At 40.1% G+C, this 20,932-nt stretch overlaps 2 protein-coding genes across 2 annotated transcripts in view; one reads left to right on the top strand and one right to left on the bottom strand.

Moving 5' to 3' along the window:
• spns2 (SPNS lysolipid transporter 2, sphingosine-1-phosphate) overlaps window positions 1-5,789 on the top strand; it is a 109,016-nt gene extending 103,227 nt beyond the window's left edge. Inside the window, exon 13 of the mRNA XM_073053820.1 lies at window positions 3,150-5,789. The gene's annotated coding sequence lies outside the window, so the exon portion shown is untranslated. The remainder of the gene's footprint in view (window positions 1-3,149) is intronic.
• Window positions 5,790-8,390: 2,601 nt separating this feature from the next.
• The window catches only part of mybbp1a (MYB binding protein (P160) 1a), a 113,170-nt gene continuing 100,628 nt past the window's right edge, over window positions 8,391-20,932 (bottom strand). Inside the window, exons 24-27 of the mRNA XM_073053819.1 lie at window positions 20,586-20,699; window positions 18,484-18,585; window positions 14,242-14,357; window positions 8,391-12,578 (exon numbers count right to left, since the gene is read on the bottom strand). Coding sequence (XP_072909920.1) covers window positions 12,233-12,578; window positions 14,242-14,357; window positions 18,484-18,585; window positions 20,586-20,699 — 678 coding nt within the window. The 3' untranslated portion in view covers window positions 8,391-12,232. The remainder of the gene's footprint in view (window positions 12,579-14,241; window positions 14,358-18,483; window positions 18,586-20,585; window positions 20,700-20,932) is intronic.

Raw genomic sequence — 20,932 nt, 5'->3', positions numbered from 1 at the left:
ACAGAATGCAAATGAAAGATGTGTAGGAAATAGCCCTTCCAGATCTGAGCGATTCTTTGTTGGGCTTTGTTTTGCCCATCAGTACAGGTTGTCTCTTTTTGAAAATATTCAATATGATAGGAAGTGAATTATGGTTTAAGTTTTCAAGTTCATTTCATTTTGATTATCAGATAATGTTTTTCCCTTTTGTGAGTCTCACAGAGGGAACATTTTCATATCCGTCTATTTATTGCATCATCTGCTTATTTATTTATTTATTATTCAGAAATACAGTACAGACCAGGCCCTTCCATCCCATCAAGTCACGTTGCCCAGCAACCCACCTATTAACACTAGCCTAATCATAGAACAATTTACAATGACCAATGAACTTACTAACCAGTACATCTTTGGACTGTGGAAGGAAAGCAGAGCACCAGGAGGAAACTCACGTGGTCACGGGGAGAATGTACAAACTCCTTACAGACAACACTGGAATTGAACTCCCAACTCCTCAGGCCCAAGCTGTAATAACATTGCAATGACCACTGTGTGTGTCTTTCTTTACTTAGTCATTCCCTCTCAGTCACTTGACCCAGCGCAGTCCTTATATTGTGGTGTGATTTATAAGTGTCTTAACTTGTGTTTAAATGGTGTCATTGTCCCTCGAGTTGTACCCCAGACTGATGGCCTGACGGTTTACCATTACTTCCCATTTAATGAGCTCCCCTCTCTTTGGCTAGTTACCCGGAAAAAGCAAATAGCACAATGGAACAAAGAACAGTACAGGTTGTGTCAAATCTATCAAATGAATGACACTTAACCCCTCTGCCTGCACATGGTCCATATATCCTACATTTTTGCCCAGTTATGTGCCAATATGATAGCACAAAAATGTTTTGTGGTAGTGTCGGAAGTTGTAAAAGTGGAATATAGATCATTTACAGATATGGGCAGGTGGAGCTTAATCTGGGCAAGCATGAGGTGTTAGCAGTTTGATAGATCAACAAAATGCCTAGTGCTTCCTCCTGGGGAGAAAACAAAGCAGTCTCTCACCTACCCATAGGTCTCCTGCAGATAGAGGGAAGATCAGTTACCCTTCCAGTCTATTCTGTTTAACGGGACTGTGGCAGGTCAAGATTTCAGCTACATTGCTCATCTTAGTTTTCCACCATCCACTTCCTGTAGGAAAGAGTTCCACATTTCATCTACTCTTTGAACAAGTGCTGCCCCTCTTAAAGTTCTCAAGCTCTGTTTAAGGCTATGCCCTCTTGCTCTCGATTCCTCACCAGGGTTGTCTGTTTGGGTAACGTGAGCTGTGGGCAAGTTCATAAAGCTATACTGCTATCTCTGTGCCTAAAGGCCACAGAAGAGGTCACACCAGGGGAACAAGCTTGTGCCTACTGGTTATGTAGTGCAGGGGCATGGAAGTATCCACGAGGACATTGCTGGGCTTGTGCCACTCTTGTACTGAACACAGGTCGTTAACAGCCTCAGACTCTCACTGGCCTATGCCAACCTTGGAGCCAGCTCAGCAATGGTTGCGTCAGAAGGTGTAAAACTCAAATCCTGGAACATTGGGAAAAAGTATGTGTATTCCAATGCCAACTCATTCTGTTTTATTAATAATCAGGCGAGCAGTAGCTTTCCTTATTTTGACCGATTTATTGGCATTGTTTTGAAGAAATGTTGGCTCAAATTCAATTTGGAAAAACTTGAAAGGAAAACATGAATTCTGGTCTGAAGAAGCTCCTCCCAGGGCAAACATGAGTGAGCAGCTCACACACACAGTAAAGGCTGTGAAATACAAGTCTCAGGAAGAATTGAAACACATTGTCCCTTTACATTGTAGGATTCTGCACTTGCTTATAAGGAAGCACAGTGGAGGAAAATATATATTGGAGTTATCTTCCACACATAAGTGATAGACTTAACAGTTTGCTCAATAACTTGCATGGGTTTCATAATCAGCAAATAGGTCTGGACAGAAGTGTGTGTGGACAGGCAACAGATTAGCTTTGAAGAGGGTGGCTCCCAGTGGATTGATATCCAATGTGCTTGAGTGTCCTGCAGTGCCCCCCAGTGTTAGGAGGTATAAGTGGTGCTCCTTAGCACTTAATGGTCTGTAATTTTAATACAGAGCTGTTCCTCAAATGCTCCGGTGTATATTGACCAGTAGGTTGGACTGCAACCCGCTTCCAAGATGGTGGGAGGTACTTGGTGCAGCTGGTAGTACTGCAGTCTCACCGTAGCACAGACTCGTATTCAATCCTGTCCTCTGGCACAGTGTGGTTTGTACAGACTCTGTGTAATGTGTGGAGCTCTGGTTTCCTTCCACGTCCCACAGATATGCAGGCTGCACTATAAATTACCCATCCTGTGGCAGTGAGTGCTGGTGGAATCTGGGGGGGGGGGGGCAAATGTTGAATTGAAAGTGGTGGTAGTAAGTGAGAGAATTCCAGTGCTGTGGTTGCTCAGAGTTAGCATGCACCTGACGGGCTAACTGACCTCCTACATTATAAGAAAAATAAAATTAATAAAATAAACTTATTGTACCACACAGGCCATGAAATCCAGGTCAGGGATTTGTTTGAAAATGACCATAGGACAGATGCAAAGGCAGAGGATGCTGCTTCCATTTTTGCAGCATAACATTTTCTTGTAGGCTATATCACTGATTTAACTGGTTATTCGGAATTTGTAAACTACACATCTTTTAGGTTAATTGAGTTATAGAACAGGGGTTCTCAACCTCTCTTTAATGCCACGGACCCCTACCGTTAACTGAGGGGTCCATGGACCCCAGCCCGGGAACCCCTGTTTTAGAAGCCATGAAGGCATTGAAGGGAATGTAGGGGCAACAAAAGGGGCTAGGATTAGATTAGTGTAAGGATGGGTGTTTGAGGGTTGGTATGGACTCCTGGGCCAAAGGAACTGGTTCTGTGATTCCAGTTTGTGTTGGTATGTTGACAGTCCTTTATGTCACAGAATGAGGTCACCATTTACTTAAGATTTACAACACAGGAGATGTCCACTTCATGCAGGATTCAGTGTTAGTATTTATGCTGTTCATGGCCTTGCCTTGTACCATGTAACTTGCTATTACTTTTTACTCTAGACATCCATCTTGCTTCCATGTACTAAATACTTTTTCCCCCTCCATATTTTAGGCTGGAACCGGTTCATCCAGCTCCCACATCAGCCACCTTGCCTTTGAACTACAATGTGGCTGCTATAAACAGAACAAAGTTTTCCACCGCCAACTAACAGGTCCGTCTACTGCCAGGAAAGCGGTGGATCATCAGAAGAATGCCAGGAATGGCTCAACCATAAGGGCCAAGCCTACAAGTCTGGTCTTTTATTATTACGGAAACCTTTCTGTGAGAGCATCTCTGCGCGTGTATGTGTGTGTTCACCCTCTCGGTGAGTTTATAGGTTGAGATCTGACATTTTTTTGTCAGCCGCTGCTTCACACTGTGGGTTACTGTGACATGAAGGTGGCAGGGGCTGCTTACTGTATTGTACCCCTACTGTTGTTACTAGGGGTTGAGGAAAGCACAATATAGGGCACCATCAATCAGTATTAAATATCACACAGTACAGTCACATTGATACATCACTTAGGTGTGGAGGTGGTGCTAGTACAGATGATGTTAAGTGGTGAATTAAGCAGGAGGCATTACAGGTTTGAGAAATTGTTGGCATCACAAAGCAACACCCGAATCAGCTTTATAATCACTGACATACAGTAGGTTGTTAAATTTGCTGTTTCACAGCAGTTCAGTGCAGAACAGCAAGTTACTATAAATTAAAAAATAAACAAGGAATAAAGAAGCATTGTTCATAGCCCATACAGAAAGCTGATGGTGGAGGGGAAGAAGCTGTTCCTGGCTGATAACAATGCAATCACTGGCTTTTGAATGTGCACTAAAATAAAAATCCCTTGATGTGAATGGAGATGCTCCAAGTAATCTCCAACCTCGTCCTTCGACAGCTACTGAAAAGTTTTATCCCATTGGGTCAACGGAAATGTAAAACTGTGGCGGGAGGGTTAGGGAACATGCAATGTTTGGCAGTGATGGTAGAAACAAAGAATGAATGCTTTCTTCTTTTTCCAAGAACCAGTTTCCACTCCTTCCCATTGCTTCATCTTCTGAATTAGCGAGGGTTGACTGGGGGTGGGATGGTGTAGCTGAGCTCAGAGCTCACGCTGGTATAGATAGATCTTGCTGGCCAGAACAAGCATAAATATCACATTAAACCAGATGCTTTGCATACAAGCTGTACTAGACCATCAACATTTCTGAATAGACTGGCCTCTCGGGCATCTGCCAATGCCTCTCACATACCAATTATCTTGTTTAAGGTGTCATTCGCAAAGGTCATTTCCTTAAACCTTGCACGTCAATCATCTGGTATTGTTACTACAACACGCACATATCCTCAGTAGAATTCAGGTGGAAGAACAAACATTGGGATGATTTATAGCAGGGGTTCCCAACCTTTTTCATGCCATAGACCAATACCGTTAAAAGCAGGGGTCTACAGACCACAGGTTGGGAACCCCTGATTCTTTCTCACCCACTGGTAGTCCTCATTTCCTTGATAAGCAGGCCAATGTTACTTTTCCACAATTCGTTCAACACCAAGAATGTATATAAAATGCACCTCTGGGGTTATTGTTGGCTAAGTCATTTAATATGAATTGAAAAAGTTTTCTATTCATGCATATTGCAGCAAATGTCCCTTGTAACAATGAAACTCGGTGCCATTTGCGACTGCAGCACCAGTAGTTGTACAATTGTTGAACTGAACACAATCCCTTATAGTCTAAGTTTACTTGGTAAAAAAAATTGTGCGAGAACTTTTGGATAGATTTGTGGTTACAATAAGAAAAATAAAGGCCAAATGATCAGATTTCATCTCACTTACAAAAGATTCATAATCTTACATCACAATGGCTGATCAGCAGAATAGATGTGGGATATGAAAGTAGGTTCTGTAAGTTTCCCTAAATTTCCATAATCATGGCCTTTCACTATTGTTTTAAGCAGTGCTCTAATTTTACTAACAAGAAAAAATATATACATTACAATTAAATATACTCCAGATTTGGATATTTACTTAAACATCTATCGTCAGTCTTCAAATAAGGAGATAAAGCTTTCATAGCCACCAAAGAAATACAGTCCTTGCTTGCCACTATCCAGAGCATTTAAAAGCTAACATGCAGACACCATGTACTGAAGAGCATCAAAAATGAAACATCAGATCAGTGTGATGTTTCAGTTTGAGTTAAAATGTTATATGGTGTTATCTGACAACTGAATTATTAACAAACTTACATCAACAGAACTACTTGTCTTCCATTTTCTGAATTTGATTTTTATCAAAAGAATTCTTCCACTTGTAATTATGTTTACAAGTTTATCAATCTAAAAATCTTAAGTATAACTGATGCCAAGTGTGGTTTATTTATTTGAAAAATATGGTGCCACTGTCTCTATTCTTTCTGCAAGACTCCTAAGTGGTATTGCCTGATATATGTCAGCAACTATATCCTATACAATGGCTGACTATATGCTACATCTTTTGTGTCATATGCATGTGTTCCTATATAAAATCCACTTGCACTGATCAAGTGTTCGATATTTCTTGTCATACAAGAATTATTTTCTATAAAATTTCTATTTTATCTGATTATTTCAGGTATATTTTATTGTTTAAAGCCAAAATATATAACTTATACACAAGGTTGTAAGCTAAATTTATGTATAGTCAAGTAAATTAAATAAACAATTTGAATGGAATTTATTGCATATTTGTCATGTTGTATACCTTATGGTCTCCAAAGCAAAACTGCATCAATATCCACAAGTAGAATATTTCATTAGAAGTACTCAGCACAGTTTGTGCTTCCAGTTTTAGAACATCTCGGAATTACCGTAGATGTCGGATTATAAGCCGCTACTTTTTTCCCACATTTTGAACAGCTTTGAACACTGCGACCTTTACTACGGTGCGGCTAATGCATGATTTTTTTTCATGCCGCCAAAAACATTTTGCCTCGTAACAGTAGACCAATAAAATTGATGAGTAGTTCACAGAGGTCCAATGAAATTGTACGATAAATCAAGCGCACTTTCACAATTATTGTAAATCAGTCATTTGTACTCACCCTCATCAACATGGAAAACACTCGAAGAAAAGCATTGTGCTGCCTTTATGGCAGTTATTTAGTTTATAATATTTTCGCTTAGTAATTCATTTGTTAGTTAAAGTTAGAAGTGTTTTAACTATATTTGTTTTCTGTACTACATCCCGGGATGCTATGACGTCACACCCGGTTTCGCCGCGTCTTGTGGGAAAAATACCGGTTTGCGATAAACGGGAAGGCGGGGGGGCGAGCGGCGGAGCCAAAACGCTGCTTTTAAGTTAAAGGCGATCAATAACTTTTCCTGGTAGGCTGCAGTATATATATTTTTTACCAGTCGTTAGGAGATATTGGAATGTTGTTCAGTAAAAAAGTATACGCAACGTATATTTAAAAGTAGCTGCGTTACAGGCACGGTTCGAAAAAAAGCATTTGCAATATGTATTTGTTTATGTTACCATATGGATTTAATTAAAAGTTAAAAAATCCTCACGTGTAATATCTTTCTGTGTAAATATCTCATATTACAACGTGGGACACCTGCGGCCGAAAATCCGGTGCGGCCTAAAATCCGGTGCGGCTTGTACAAGTACAAAATTGATTTTATTTCTAAAATTAGAGCCAGCGGCTTTTAATCAGGTGCGCTCTGTAGTGCAAAATCTACGGTAAGTTTGTGCTTCCAGCTTCAGAACATCTCAGAATTAGTCTGAGACATTGCATACATAACCCTGGACACTTGCACATGTGAAGAGCAGAAAGGCAGGAAATCAAAATAATACTTTCACAATGCTGGAAGAACTCAGCAGGTCAGGCAGCATCCGTGAGAAAATCAAAATAATCATGGTTAGAGAACTCGATCTTTTATTTTGTAAAAACAAAAGACTGCAGAAGGTGGCAAGGAGTGCTTTGGGTTAGGAGATCCTGCAAAAAGGATTAACAGTGCAAGCATTCTGTCTCAAAAACCATAATCTTTAATTACAACTCGCCCAATATCAAACTAACTCTTCCCATAACAGCACAAATTATACTGCAGGCTAATGGGTGTGAACTTAATTTTTTCACTGATTTTTGAATTTGTACCATCATCTGTAAAATGAGTGGTAGTGTGCTTCTGCTCAATACTTCAATAAGGATTAAGAATAGCAACCAGTAATATGAATTTACACATTATTCAACTATACTGTGTGGAGACGCAATGATAAGCCACCAATTTAACTCAAAGCCAATTGCAATTATTTTTTGCTGTATGTAACAAAAAGTTCATGATACCTTTAAGCATATTTCCTCAGAAGCTTCTGGCCAGATTACAGACCAACCAAAATCCAGCAAATCAACCATTGCCACCTCATCAATCAATGAATTTAAAACAATCATCTGTATGGAGCTGACAATAATGTTCCTGACAGAAATCCACATACAAACCACCTGGTATAGTTGGGATCTTCAGTCGTGTCATTAGTTTCTCAAGGTTGCCACTGTTTTAAATGTACAGAATCAATATATACAAGGAAAGAGTATAACACAACTTACTGAGTAACAGACTAATTTTTCCACATCAAAATCTTATAACCTGACAGGTACTTTTACCAAAATCACATAGATAAGTGATGGACATGTTCACAAAATAATTTAAAGGACAAACATCCCTCTAGTATGTTTTCCCTACATTTTCAAAGACAGCAAACTAACCATGCAGCTGGTTTGAAAATAGATGCAACTTTTATCCCCTTTCCTCGTAATGTGTGTATTTTGAGAGGAAGCTATAACCAGAGGATTAGAAATTTACAATTTCTTTAAATGAGTGGGGAGACTATTGCCGCTTGCTGCTTCACGAATGATATTGAGATGTTTTTACATCAAACACACTAACCAGAAAGCATGAGATCCTTCTGAGTGCAAGGAAAGCCGATTTGATAGATCTGTTGAATATCAATAACAGTTTTGGACAGCAATTATTTCCCCAGCAAGGAAGTCAGTAACCAGAGGATAACAGTAGAGAAGTGCAGCCACATTGTACAGCACTTTCAAAGAGACGGAATGGACGCCAAGAGCCAAAGGTCTCCTACTGTGCTGCAGTATTTTAGAAAATGAAGTATTTGTGGAGCCTGCCCAAGACATTACAGAAAGCAAAGGGCATAATACTTTGTCACTGTAATGGGCTTAATGGTTCTGTCAGCAAATGACTTACAATATCACCCAAGATAAATGATGTAACAGTAAGTTGTCATATGTGTAATATCCAAGCATTCAACTGATATTAAGAATCTAAGAGTTTGCTGTTTATTTTTACAATACTTAACAGCGTTGAATATTAAAATACTCTCCAACTTCAAATGAAAATATCATTCATGTTTCTAAACATTACAGATAACGCTGGCTGAAAGCTGATATATCTTAATAATTCCTCACTATTTTGTTTCAATTCTGGGTAATTTACCACCACACCAGACAAGGCACCAAGAAGTGTCTGTACAGACAGTATGAACATTTGTCCATAAATAGAAATGGATCACAGCCAAAATGCACGTCTGCAATCAAAGATCAATTATATACAGGTTATGACTAGTAATGATTACATGCTCCATTCCGTATGACCAGGAGACTCAAGGCAACAGTGAAGACTTCTGCAACCCTGCACATACCACACCTCTTCAGTATACAATGGGTATTCTCAGCTGTACAATCCTTAGACAGCCACAGCTCCAATGTATTGTTTCACCAGTCGTACCATAACAAAATATTACAGACGTTGGAAACTTGAACTAAAGAGGGAAACTACAGGAAATACTTAGCAGGCTAGTCAGAATGTGGGGTCAGATAACATTTCAATGATAACTTTTATTAAAGCAATGAATGCAGCTTGACCTGCTGAGTATTTGCAGAGACAAATGTGCAGAGTTCTATTTTTAATGGGCCCTACCCTTCACAAACACCACCCATCCTTATGTCTCCACACTTCCATTGTTCTCTCCACTGTAAGTTTTTCCCAGTTCTGATGGAACCTGTCTCTCTGCCTGACCTGCTGTGCACTTTCCATGGATTGCTTTGCTTCTAGGTAATAAATGCAATGTAAGTCCACATTTTCTTGTGGACTTTTACATCACCAGGTTACCACCCACTTCTCCCAATTCTTCAGTGGACTGAAAAACCTACAAGGCTAGAGCAGGGAAAATTCACAGCCACATCAAAATTTACTTGGGTTAAACTGGTGTGAGCTACCTCTAACTCTCCTAGACAACGGGAGGATAGAAGCAGAGCTCCCCAACTCTCCCAGACAATGGGAAAGTATAAGCAGAGCTTACTCCCAGATCCCTTTGACAAAGTATATGAGATCATGATGACAAATACTATCAGCACTGAGACTATTTTGATATATCTTTTTGGAAAGTGGAGAAGACTCTAATTATTGTCTACCACACGCTTGAATGGCACCAATACTATTCAACAAGTTCTGAGGCTGACCAATAAAGAGAAAAACACACAAAAAATGCCAGAGGAACTCAGCAGGTCAGGCAGCATCTATGGGAAAAGAGTAAATAGGCGATGTTTTGGGCCGAGACTCTTCATCAGGACTCAGAAGTCCTAGTCTTTGTGATTCAATAGATCCAAATGAAGTTCCTAGGCATCTACCTCTTTGCAAGAAGCAATTGCTGACCCATCCAGGAAATGATTAAGTTGCTGGTAGTTTGATTATCCCAACGTTGCATCTGAGTACGCTATAATTGGGCCATGAGGATAGGCTCTGTCACCAGGACAGATGCTCCATTTACATGGCAGCAGTAACAAGAGAGCTGACGAAATGTGTATCCATGAAATAGCACAGAACAGTTTCAATGGAGGGGCAACCATTTCAAGCCATGATGAATAACTGAACTTGAGTTTCATGCACATATACACCACTAATCTACAGCTTCCTGCATTTGTTGTTTAATTCTAAGGATACATTTATGCTTGCTGGAATCACAAACACCCAAATAATAGTTGGTCTTAAACACTGGGCATTGGCAGGCTATTTAGTTTTTAAAGAACTTCACATCACTAGTTATTAGACAGGTGCAATAATCAATCCACCCCATTCCAGCCCCTACCAACCAATTCACGGATCTGAGACCTGGAGCAGTGTCTACTATTCAAAATCAATTAGGCATTAAATCCCAGGGGATACTAATGAAAAAGAGCAGATAAGACCAATAGGGTGGATAATGTAAAGTGAGAGGAGGCTTCTGAGGGCCACAAGCACTTCCTTGACCTATTGGACTAAAAGGCCTACATCTGTGCCAAACGTTTTACAAAAGCCTTAGCATTAACGGCTCAGTGGAAGGTGGTCATGGCTAACCAGCTTCTGACAGATCCATCTGCCCCTTCTGAAAGCACCAGCAGCTTTAAGAGCTACATGCTTTATTGTCCCAGTGCTTTCAGAGGACAGTGATGTGCATTAGATCCAGGCACAAGTGTCAGCCATCTCCCCAAAGACATTGTCCTTTTGAGTTATTGAAATGCGAACACACATGCTTCATAAGGCCAACCGTCTCCTCAAAATTCAATGCCGCAAAGTACAACCGACATTACTGACATGCATCACGGCACACCAACGCTGCAGTCTAGATTTCAGACCTTGAGATCTTTATCAGATCTAAGCATACAATTAAACTTGACATTCTTCAGCTTTCTTGTTGTAAAAAGAAATCAATGGCAGCTGCACACAGAGCTGAGTAGTCATGTTCAGCCAATACGGACAGGACTAATTAAAACCTTTGGGGGTTAGATACTAAAACTCTGGTTGCACCAGGATTACAGACCAACATAACTGTAACTGGATTGTGAATCAGTGAATTAGTGCATCACTGGTCAATGAGTCTACGTTCAATATATGTAGAGCAGAAAGAATAAAGCAAAATTCTCAAGCATGTGGTTTGACACTTCTCCCCATTTAAGGCTTGCTTGGATAAATTCTGCATAAATACACTGCAACATCTGAAGTAGAGGTCTTTTACCTCTTAAATTGCTGAAGCAATGTGGTTCCTACTTTATCTAGAACCATAGGCGAAGGGTTTTAATGCAGAACCTGCTAACTCTGCTGTGTGGAATGCTGGTGAAAGCATACTCAATTTCCTGAATGGAAAAAACAGCATCACAACCATTTAATGGATATGAAGCTGTAGACGTCCAGGTCTAAGAAAGATACGCATACACAGAAGCAACGTGACCATGGGGCCACTGAAGCCTGTGAACAAGATACACCCAGGTAATTTTCAACATTGGGTGGATGCCTATGTTGTACTAAACAGAGCTGATGACTGATGGTCAAACAAAGCTCTGTCACATTACTTCAACACCTTCTCCACCACAATACTGCAACTTCCCTCTAGGAGTGGAGTTAATTTTCTGAATTAACAGAAAACTGTCCAACACATGGCAATTATATTCCAGAGGCAAGGTCACTCAAATCTCAGCTACTGTCCAGATGATGTAACTGGAGACTGAGCTTCAAGCCATCGTCAGCTCTTTCACAGAAGGGTCCTAAACAAAACATCTGACAGGTGAAAGACTTTAGTTTTTGAAGTGACCCAAAAGGAAAATTCTGCCCCTTGATCCTGGTGTAAGAGTTGGGTTGGGAGCACAGTCCCTAAAAGCTGTTTCACAAGAACAGGTGAAGTCACTTACTCAAGGCATCACTGATTCCACCATATTCAGACATATCTGTCCTTTACCTCCATTGAAATGCTTTGCTTCTTATCCCTTAGTACTCTCACCTAGAACAGGGAGCAGATTAAAATAATAACCACTCTTTTTATTTTAAAAAGTCCAATATGAACAAAATATTTTTGGAGGGGAAGACAAAAGCACAGCCAAATCCCCTATCCACTCAGTTTGGCACTCACATGCCTATAATGATAAAGGTAGAACAAGTTCAGTTAAGTATAGAATTCCAAGAAAGAAAACGTACTTTAAAATTTTGATTTAAAAATAATCAGACAAGTGGTGGAGATGTCCAAGAAAGTCTGGAGTCAATCTTCTTTCACCTTTCGTTTACAATTTTCTCAACAATTATCCTCCTGCTCTGCCTCCTTGCTTTCTTTGATTTTCCTATTAGCAAACCTAATTGATATGGCTTGTCTTCTTCAAACCTTTCCTCGGTTTTTTAGTTGTGGGTTCCTGGTTTGTCTCTGAATTGCCCGCCGCTTTCCCACCTGGATTCTTCTTCCTCTTCCGCTTCTTGTTTTTCCTTTTGCCCACACTTTCACCTGTGGCCTTTGGAACTTCGTCCAATTTCCCTTCAGGGTTTTCTTTCCCTGTCTGCTCACTCTCTTGGGTTGGCATTTTCTTTTTCTTCCAGTTCTTCCGCTTCTTGGATTCTGGGAGAAATCCTTTCTTTTTCTTTGGAGCTCCCTCTTCTGCTACTGGGCTTGGCAGCTGTGTTTTTACCTTCTCTTTCTTTGGTTTGCTAGTAGGAATGAAGAACAAGTTAGTACAACAGTCAAAGACCATCCTCCAAGAGCTACAAGCAACATTATAAAAGGACTATTGTCCGTGCCAAATTCTCCTGATAGCCGGGGGTGGGGGGGGGGGGGGGGGGGGAGAGGGGTAGAGGGTCAGGTTACCTATAAAAACCTCAGAAATTATTTCATAGAAGTTAAAAAAGTAACAATTTGGTGGAGGAGCAAGATATTCATGCCAACAGTCTGGTCTACACTAATTCCAATTGATGACACCAGACCCATGCATCAATTCTATCTATCTTCTTTACCAAACAAAGGACCAGCCTCAGTTCTAAAACCTTCAGTGATGTTTGGATGTACATTGGTGTTCAGCTCCGTATTTAGTGCTTGAAGCAGGTAACCTCACTTTTTCTCTGCATTGATTTCCTTTTATCATAGTTTTGCTACTCAGTTTCCTAAATTTCTCTTCCGATTACAAAGTCTATGTCTTCTAAACTTAACTCCATCTGTATCTTCAAGTCTCTCCAACTTAATCAACATCAAATATATTTATGACTCAAAGCTGTGATCCCTGTTCAGGATTATTTGCACTCTTTCCATTCTGTTCAACACTACGCTAAGTTCTTCCATTGCTATTCACCTTCTCTAATATTGACGCCAATTGATTTTTTTAAAATCCTAGATTTATTCCCAGCTCCTTCAAAACGTTTTATCTTCAAATCTATTACACTAGTCATTCGAGGGTGACTTCCTAAATTTATGTCTTATTTACCCTAATGCAGTTTCCACTGTTCAATACGGAGGCAAATGCACTGAATTGTGCTTCTTATGTAAGCACACCATTGGAAATCTATACCTTCATCCCCTACCACTTCTGCCTTCATAATGTTAGGCTGGGGAAATCCTATACAACAAAAAGCATCTCAATTTGCTTGTATTGTTCCTTCTTCACCTTTCTTCCACTATCACTTGATCTGTAGGTTGCAGCATTGATATTTTTCTATGCTTATCTCTATCCCCATTGATTCCGTTTCAGTCTCACTGATGTCCGTGTCCTTTTTATACTACCTTGTCACACAACCACTCCACCTCTCCTTTATCTCCCTCTATCACTTCTAAGTACTTAATCTTTATTTCAGATCCAGTTGGTTCATTGTTACATACACCAGGGTGCAATGAAATTCCATGCTTGTGTGAAGATACAACAACAAACATAGCAATGAATGCAAAAGAGCAAATGCTATAGTGACCTAATTGATCGTATCCAATAGTCCCTTCTGTATCAGGTTCCAAATTGCAGTTCCTCTCTTCCAGAGTTTAACTTACTTTTTAAACAACAGATCCTCCCACTTTAATTTTAAGCATTCTTCCATTAACTTAATCCATTTTATGCGTACAGTTCCCATTGTCCCTTTTCTGCCTAAATTTAATGGCTTTAATGTTTGCAGTGTAAGTATTATCAACATCCTCTTTCCCCACAGCCTTATCATTGTTGGCTCTAATTTAAATTTCTCTCCCACATCCACTTAAATGTATGTGCTGCTGTACAAGAAAATTCCACAGTAACAGGGTCGGTTACAGATGGGCATGCTTGATATTGAGTGGAGATATGCGGGAGAACGTCCACTTTAGAAACGAACCAGAAAGGCAATGAGATGAGATTCTTACTTGAATCCAAGAAGCTGCATTACATGCCAGTACAATTGGGAAATTTTGCCAAAATCCTCCAGCTGTTCCAGTGACTGTAGGACAGGTATCAGTTCAGTTACTGAGACATCGAGCTTCTGTAACACAAAACACTTGCATAAATGACCATTTAGCCGAAAGACCAACCGGACACAAAATGGAACATGAGAGGAAGTACTCCAGGTTGATTAATGATAAATGTGTCTAATTAAAATAAAAAAAACTTCTACAGTTGTACTATTGTAAGTATCCTGTCAAGCTGCATCATGGTCTGGAATCTGCAGGAACACAAAAAGCTACAGGGAGTGGTGGACTCTGCCCAATGCATCTCTGGCACATCCCTCCCACCACTGGTAACATCTACAGAAGACACTCCCAAGGTGGCAACATCTATCATTAAAGCTCCCCCTGCTCTGGGCCATGCAATTTTATCACAGGTACTATTGGGCAGGAGGTTATGAATCCGAAGTCCCACAACATCAAGTTCTTGGACCATCTGGTACAACCCCAATTACTACTTCAGTACGGCAAACATGACCATTTTTATCTAGAATGGACTGTATTTTTTAAAAATTCTAATTATGTTCATTCTTGTACAACATGTATAATTAATATTTAGTTGATGTTTCTCTTGTAAGTGCAGTGTTTCTGATGTTATGTGCCCATGGTGCTGCCTCAAGTTAAGTTTTTTTTAAACTGCATATGTATAACTATAAACTTAGCTTTGGTTTATATTACACTTTTCATGAAATCAGAACCACTCAACCCACAATACATTGTGAAAGTTATAATGCAATATTCCCCATCACATATTCTGGAGATTCAATTCAAGAAGCATGCAGACACCAGCCACTCAGACTATTGTGGATAGGGGCAGAAATGGCTAGTACAAGGGGGCATTATTTTAAGGTGATTGGCAAAAAGTATGGCGGGAGGGTAATGTCAGAGTCAAGTTCTTTATACAGAGCGTGATGGGTGCCGGGGTAGTGGTAGTAGAGGAAGATACATTAGGGACATTTAAGAAACTCTTACATAAACACATGGATGATAGAAAAAAGGAGGACAATGTAGGAGGGAAGGGATAGATTGATCCTAGAGTAGATTAAAAAGTCGGCACAACATCGTAGGCTGAAAGACCTGTACCGTGTCATGTTTCAATGTGTTACTAGAGCAGCCTAAGCGACCTGGAGGAGACAAATCCAAGCCTTTATCTACCCATTCATTATCTACCTCACAGCAGTTCATCACACCTGAAGCAGGTGAAATAGGCATTGCATTTGTGTTTATTGGTAAAGCATGTAGGCAAATGCTAGAGAACTTCCAAAAGTAAAATTATCATTCGAACAGTAGGATAGCATTGTTTAATTTAAGTTGAAATAAAAAGCTGCAAACCATCAGCCCGCATTGTGAAATGGTGGCACAGAGTCAAACTGAAGACCTGTATTTATACACTGTTGAATGAGTTCCCAAAGGAGCTTATAACCAATAATGTACTAATTGCTTTAGTAATCTAGGAATCTGTCAATTTGTGCAATGCAAGCAACAAGTGAAAATGACTAGATCATCTCCCCAGAGAGGAATAAATATTGACTATGACACCAACCCATCTACGACAGGAGAGATTTTACAGTATTGTGCAAAAGTCTTAGACATATATATATAACTAGGTTGCCTAAGACTAATACGGTACTGTATTAGTTTACGTGGAGTGGAGAGAGGTTTGAGAATGGCAAGGGTTGAGCACTGTGTGAGGTGTGTAGAACTGGTGGTAGAGGAGGAGTACTGGGCAGGGAATGCCATGGGTGCAGGCACACCTAGCCCCGAGACTCCAGGCAAGGTCATTTGATTCCAAACAACTGGTTCATTGATCAAAGGAAAGTTCCTGGGAGTTCACATCACAGATGACCTCACCTGGTCCTTTAATATCACTTCCCTGAACTAGGCGGCATGCAGCACCTCCACTTCATAGTGGATTGAGGCAAGTAAGACATTCCCACACCACCCCTCCATCTTAACTACGTTTTACAGGAGCACCATTGATAGCGTCCTGACAAATTGCATCTCCACCTGATATGGGATCAGTTGACCGTCGGACCAGAAGTCCCTACAAAGGACTGTGAGAACAGCTGAAAGGATCATAGGGATCTCCCCACCATCCATCAGGCAAAATTATCAGGAGCGCTGTGTACGCAAGGCCCTAAGAATTATTAAAGATCCCTCCCACCCATCCATCCGACTTCCTCTTTGACTTTCCACCATCAGGCAGGAGACTACAATGCACAAAACCAAAAATGGTCAGGATGAGATACAGTTTCTTCCCCCAGGCTATCAGGCTTCTGAACTCCCTGCCACACTGTATTTGAGGTGACACTAGTTAATCTGTTCCATACCTTACAATATTTAAGATTAATGCACTTCAGTTTGTCATTTATGTGTGATTATCCTCAACTTCATAAGTGATTGTGTGCTTTGTGTACTGTTGTGCTGTACACCCTTGTTCGGAGAAACACAGTCTTGTTTCTATATACATTATTTGGTTATATATGTTATATACATTTATATAATTAAATGACAATAAACTTGACTTGACTAGGTTATAGAATGTCTCTCCGGTGCATTCCACTCTCTCCCCTCTCCTTTCCCTTTTTCCCCAACCAGGATTCCCCTCTCCCTGCCCTTCCTATTCTCAGTGCACAATAAGAGTCCACAGCACACACACATTCGCACACGCGCCTATGACTTTTGCACAGTACTGTATATCCACGTGAGGAGGCAGTCTCCTGTCTCATGACTTAAAGAACTTTCTCTCCAAAATATTACAAATAAAGTTTATATACAGCAAAGACAATTAGGACATGTCCATCTCTACATTCATTGCATCATCAATTCAATTCAATACATCCTTTCATTATACATCAATACCATTCAGGTTTGCTCCTTGATCAATCTACCTGCAAAGTGTTTGAGAAGCTGTTACATATAAAACACAACCTTTTAGTACCCCGAGGCATTAGGACCCTAGATTTCTAAACCTCAGTCAGTAGCACTCCCAGTACTATAACAAAATGACATGCACAAATTAATGCTCAAGGCCTTGAACTCTCATTTCTGAAGGTGCCTCTAAAAGAGGAAAACCTGCAAATATTCTGCACTGAAAAGAACTTTAAAGACAGGCCAACTTATTTACTGATGTATTAGTTGCAAATGAGAAGCTTTCACACTATCAAGTACTTGGCTCTCCTTAACCCAAGGGACTCTCCAATACATAGCCATTGTTCTTTATTCTCTATGTCAGCAAGACCAAGGAGCTGACTATTGACTTCAGGAGGAGGAAACCAGAGGTCCACAATGGGGATCAGAGGTGGAGAGGATCAGCAACTTTAAATTTCTTGATATTATCATTTCAGATGACCCGTCTTGGGACCAGCACGAAGTACAATTATGAAGAAAGAAAGGCAGCACCTCTACTTCCTCGGAAGTCTGCTAAGATTCGGCATGACATCTAAAACTTTGACTAACTTCTATAGATGTGTGATGGAGAGTATATTGACTGGCTGCATCGCAGCCTGGTATGGAAACACCAATGCTCTTGAACTGAAAATTCTACAAAAATTAATGGATATGGCCCAGCCCTCCCCACTATTGAGCACATCTACACGGAGCGTTGTCGGAGGAAAGGAGCATCCATCAATAGGGATCCCCACCACTCATGCTCTCTTCTTGCTGCTGCCATCAGGAAGGTGGTACAGGAGCCTCAAGATTCACACCAGCAGGTTTAGGAAGTTATTACCCTACAACCATCAGGCTGTTGAACCGGATGGAATAACTTCACTTGCCCCATCACTGAACTGTTCCCACAGCCTATGGCCTCACTTTCAAGGACTCTTCATCTCATGCTCTCGATATTTATTGCTTTTTTATTTATTCCTTCCTTCTCTTTTGTATTTGCAGTTTGATGTGTGGTTTTTCATTGATTCCATTATGGTCATTAGATTTATTCAGTATGCCCATGAGAAATTTCAGTGTTGTATATGGTGACATACATGTACTTTGATAATAAATTTACTTTGAACTTTGTTCTTACAGTAAACCATCGAAGCCATACGCAGCCTAATTAGGGCACAGCATAGGGAACCAAGTGTTGATGCAATCATTTCTGATGCAACAGCTTTCTAACAACAATAAAAGATATTTCAGTTAAGAGTTTGAAACAAATAAATTTACCTGTTGAGTGACAGTCTTGATAAGGAAATGGGCCAGCTCCAAGCATTTTCTCACTTCTTCCTGCTCTACCTTCAGTTTGACAGAAGTAACAGTCTTCAAACACTTTGAAGGAGGAATGAAGACAATGTAAAGATTTGCAATATATCTAGAAAACAACATTACATTTTCCCGCCCTGATATAAAGGCTTGGCCCCTGCACACTGTCAAGGCACCTTGGCACATCAGACCACCCCTCTAATGCCCCTTACTCTACTCCTTGAAGACACTGACTGGATTTTCAAATTCTCATCCAAGTATAAGGCTTCTAATTTTTGCTACAATTAGTGTTCTTGCACACTTACTATCTTTGACTCTATCAATTTGACACATTTTATGTCACTTATCCCCAACTTTCTGTGGGCTGTGGTTGAAGTTTTGCCAAATACTTTACCATGTTAAAAGGTATTATATAAACACAAACACAGCTGTTTGAGTTGTAACTCCAAGCTGCTAGCAGCCATAGTTGTACACTGCTGAGTGTCGGAATGAAGTCAATGAGCCTGCCTACTGTCAGGGACCTTGGCCAATTGGGCCCATGACATTCGGTAGAGAGCATGTAGACTATCTGACTGTGGCAGACGATGCAATACACTCTTATCATGCTCTACACAGGTGCTTCTTCCAGCAGAGGCCTCTGGTTAGTGAGAAGTGCTGAAGAGGTAATCAGAGGGAGGGGAAATGGAATTTAAAAAAAAAACATTTTGACTTTTGTTTTCTCCTCAGCCTTTCTTCCACTTGTGCATCGTAACACAACACTAATTTGATCCTGCTGTTTCAAACAGATTAGGTGATGCAGCAGCATCGCAACAGCATGGGAATGTGCACCACACTAGCAGATTCACACTAATCAGGAGTTGTAGATGAGATGGCTGCCTGGGTAGGTGTGCACATTAACCAACGCAAGCACTGGCAGAGTTCCAAGTAATTTAAACTACTAGCCGCCTGTACGCCTTGTTCTGCTGCTATAAACAACCTTGAACAATGCACCTTACCGGGAATGAAAGGCTGCTTGACAATAGAAAAGTCAGTTCAGATAAATATTTGGGAACAAAGCAGAGTTAGATAAATATTTTGCAGTATTCCAGGAGGGAAGCAAGAAGTCCTGTATTGTGGAGCATTTCCTCAGGAGATGGAATAATTTAGGTTGAATACGTGAGAAGGAAAAATATAAAGGATTTTTAAGATAATGGATTTGACAGTCTATTTGATTTTTTTTCTGTTGTATATAGGGTAAGAGGTTGCACTTTGGAGACTGTTATCCGTTTTCTCCTTAGCAATCAGAAGCAGAGCATTAACTTTAACTCTAGATAAGTTACTGTATAATCTTGAACTGAAATGAAGGACCAGAATTTGCTGCAGTCCAGTTAATGAACAAGAATGCTTTACATGAAGCATATCACATCCCATTTAATTTTATTGTTTGTTTTAAATATAAATTACAAGTTGCTGGAAGCAAGAGCTAAATAATTTGGCTCAAGGCATTTTAAAGCTGTGTGCACAAGGCAAGTCTGATTGGTTAAGGAGATCATATTTCCTTAACTAAATTACTAATGAACAACAGAGTCTGGTCCATGAAGCAAAAGAATAATGAATTCAATCTCATGAACTAACATCTAAGAGAGGCAAAGATTGAACTGAGAAGTAAAGACAGAAGTGAAATATTTTAATTATGATGTTAAAATACTATCCCCAGTAATTAAATCCAAAGGCGTAAGACGTCACAATAAATGAAATGGAAAACTCTGCAGATAAAAAACAGAAAATCCTGGAGACAGGTCAGGCAGTATCTATGGAGAGAGAAGCAAATTAATTTTCCATGTCAATGACCTTTTATTCCTGATAGTAGTTCATTTCCAGTGTGACCTTAAAGGGAAATTGTTAGTCTTGTGTAGCTCAGGATAGAGCAGCTCATCTTGATGGTAACTCTGGGCTTCCATTTAGCTACATGTCTAAAGTTGCAGGTCAATTTATAAATAAACCAAGATCTTCGCCATTACAGTAAATTCTGTGTTCCTGCCCCAAGTAAATCTTAGTTTGAGTTAACTTTGGAGAAATTTAATCACCTGTTTGACTTGATTAATAACTTCAGCGATGAGCTCGTTCCACTTGCTGCCTGAGAAAGATTGTCTCACCTCTAAACACTGCAGAGCCTTCAGGACAAGACAGCAAGCCTGACCCTGCAAAATAGGTAAATAAGATTAATACAGAGACACTGATGAACCAAAAAACCCTCACAAGTACCTCACCTGTGGACTGAGTAAAAATGGTTATATTTATCAGGAAACCTGACAGGCCAATGTTCCAAATATTCTAGATAATCCACAGTACTTTTGAAAATTTTCACTTCATAATTTTGAGAATGCGGCATCTAATTTTCATACACGTTCATATACAGATAACCGTTAATGGT

This window comes from Hemitrygon akajei, chromosome 8 (genome assembly GCF_048418815.1).
Source record: "Hemitrygon akajei chromosome 8, sHemAka1.3, whole genome shotgun sequence".
Lineage (NCBI taxonomy): Eukaryota > Metazoa > Chordata > Chondrichthyes > Myliobatiformes > Dasyatidae > Hemitrygon > Hemitrygon akajei.
The sequence above is the reverse complement of the archived record's forward strand: the minus strand, read 5'-3'. Positions and strand labels throughout refer to the sequence as shown.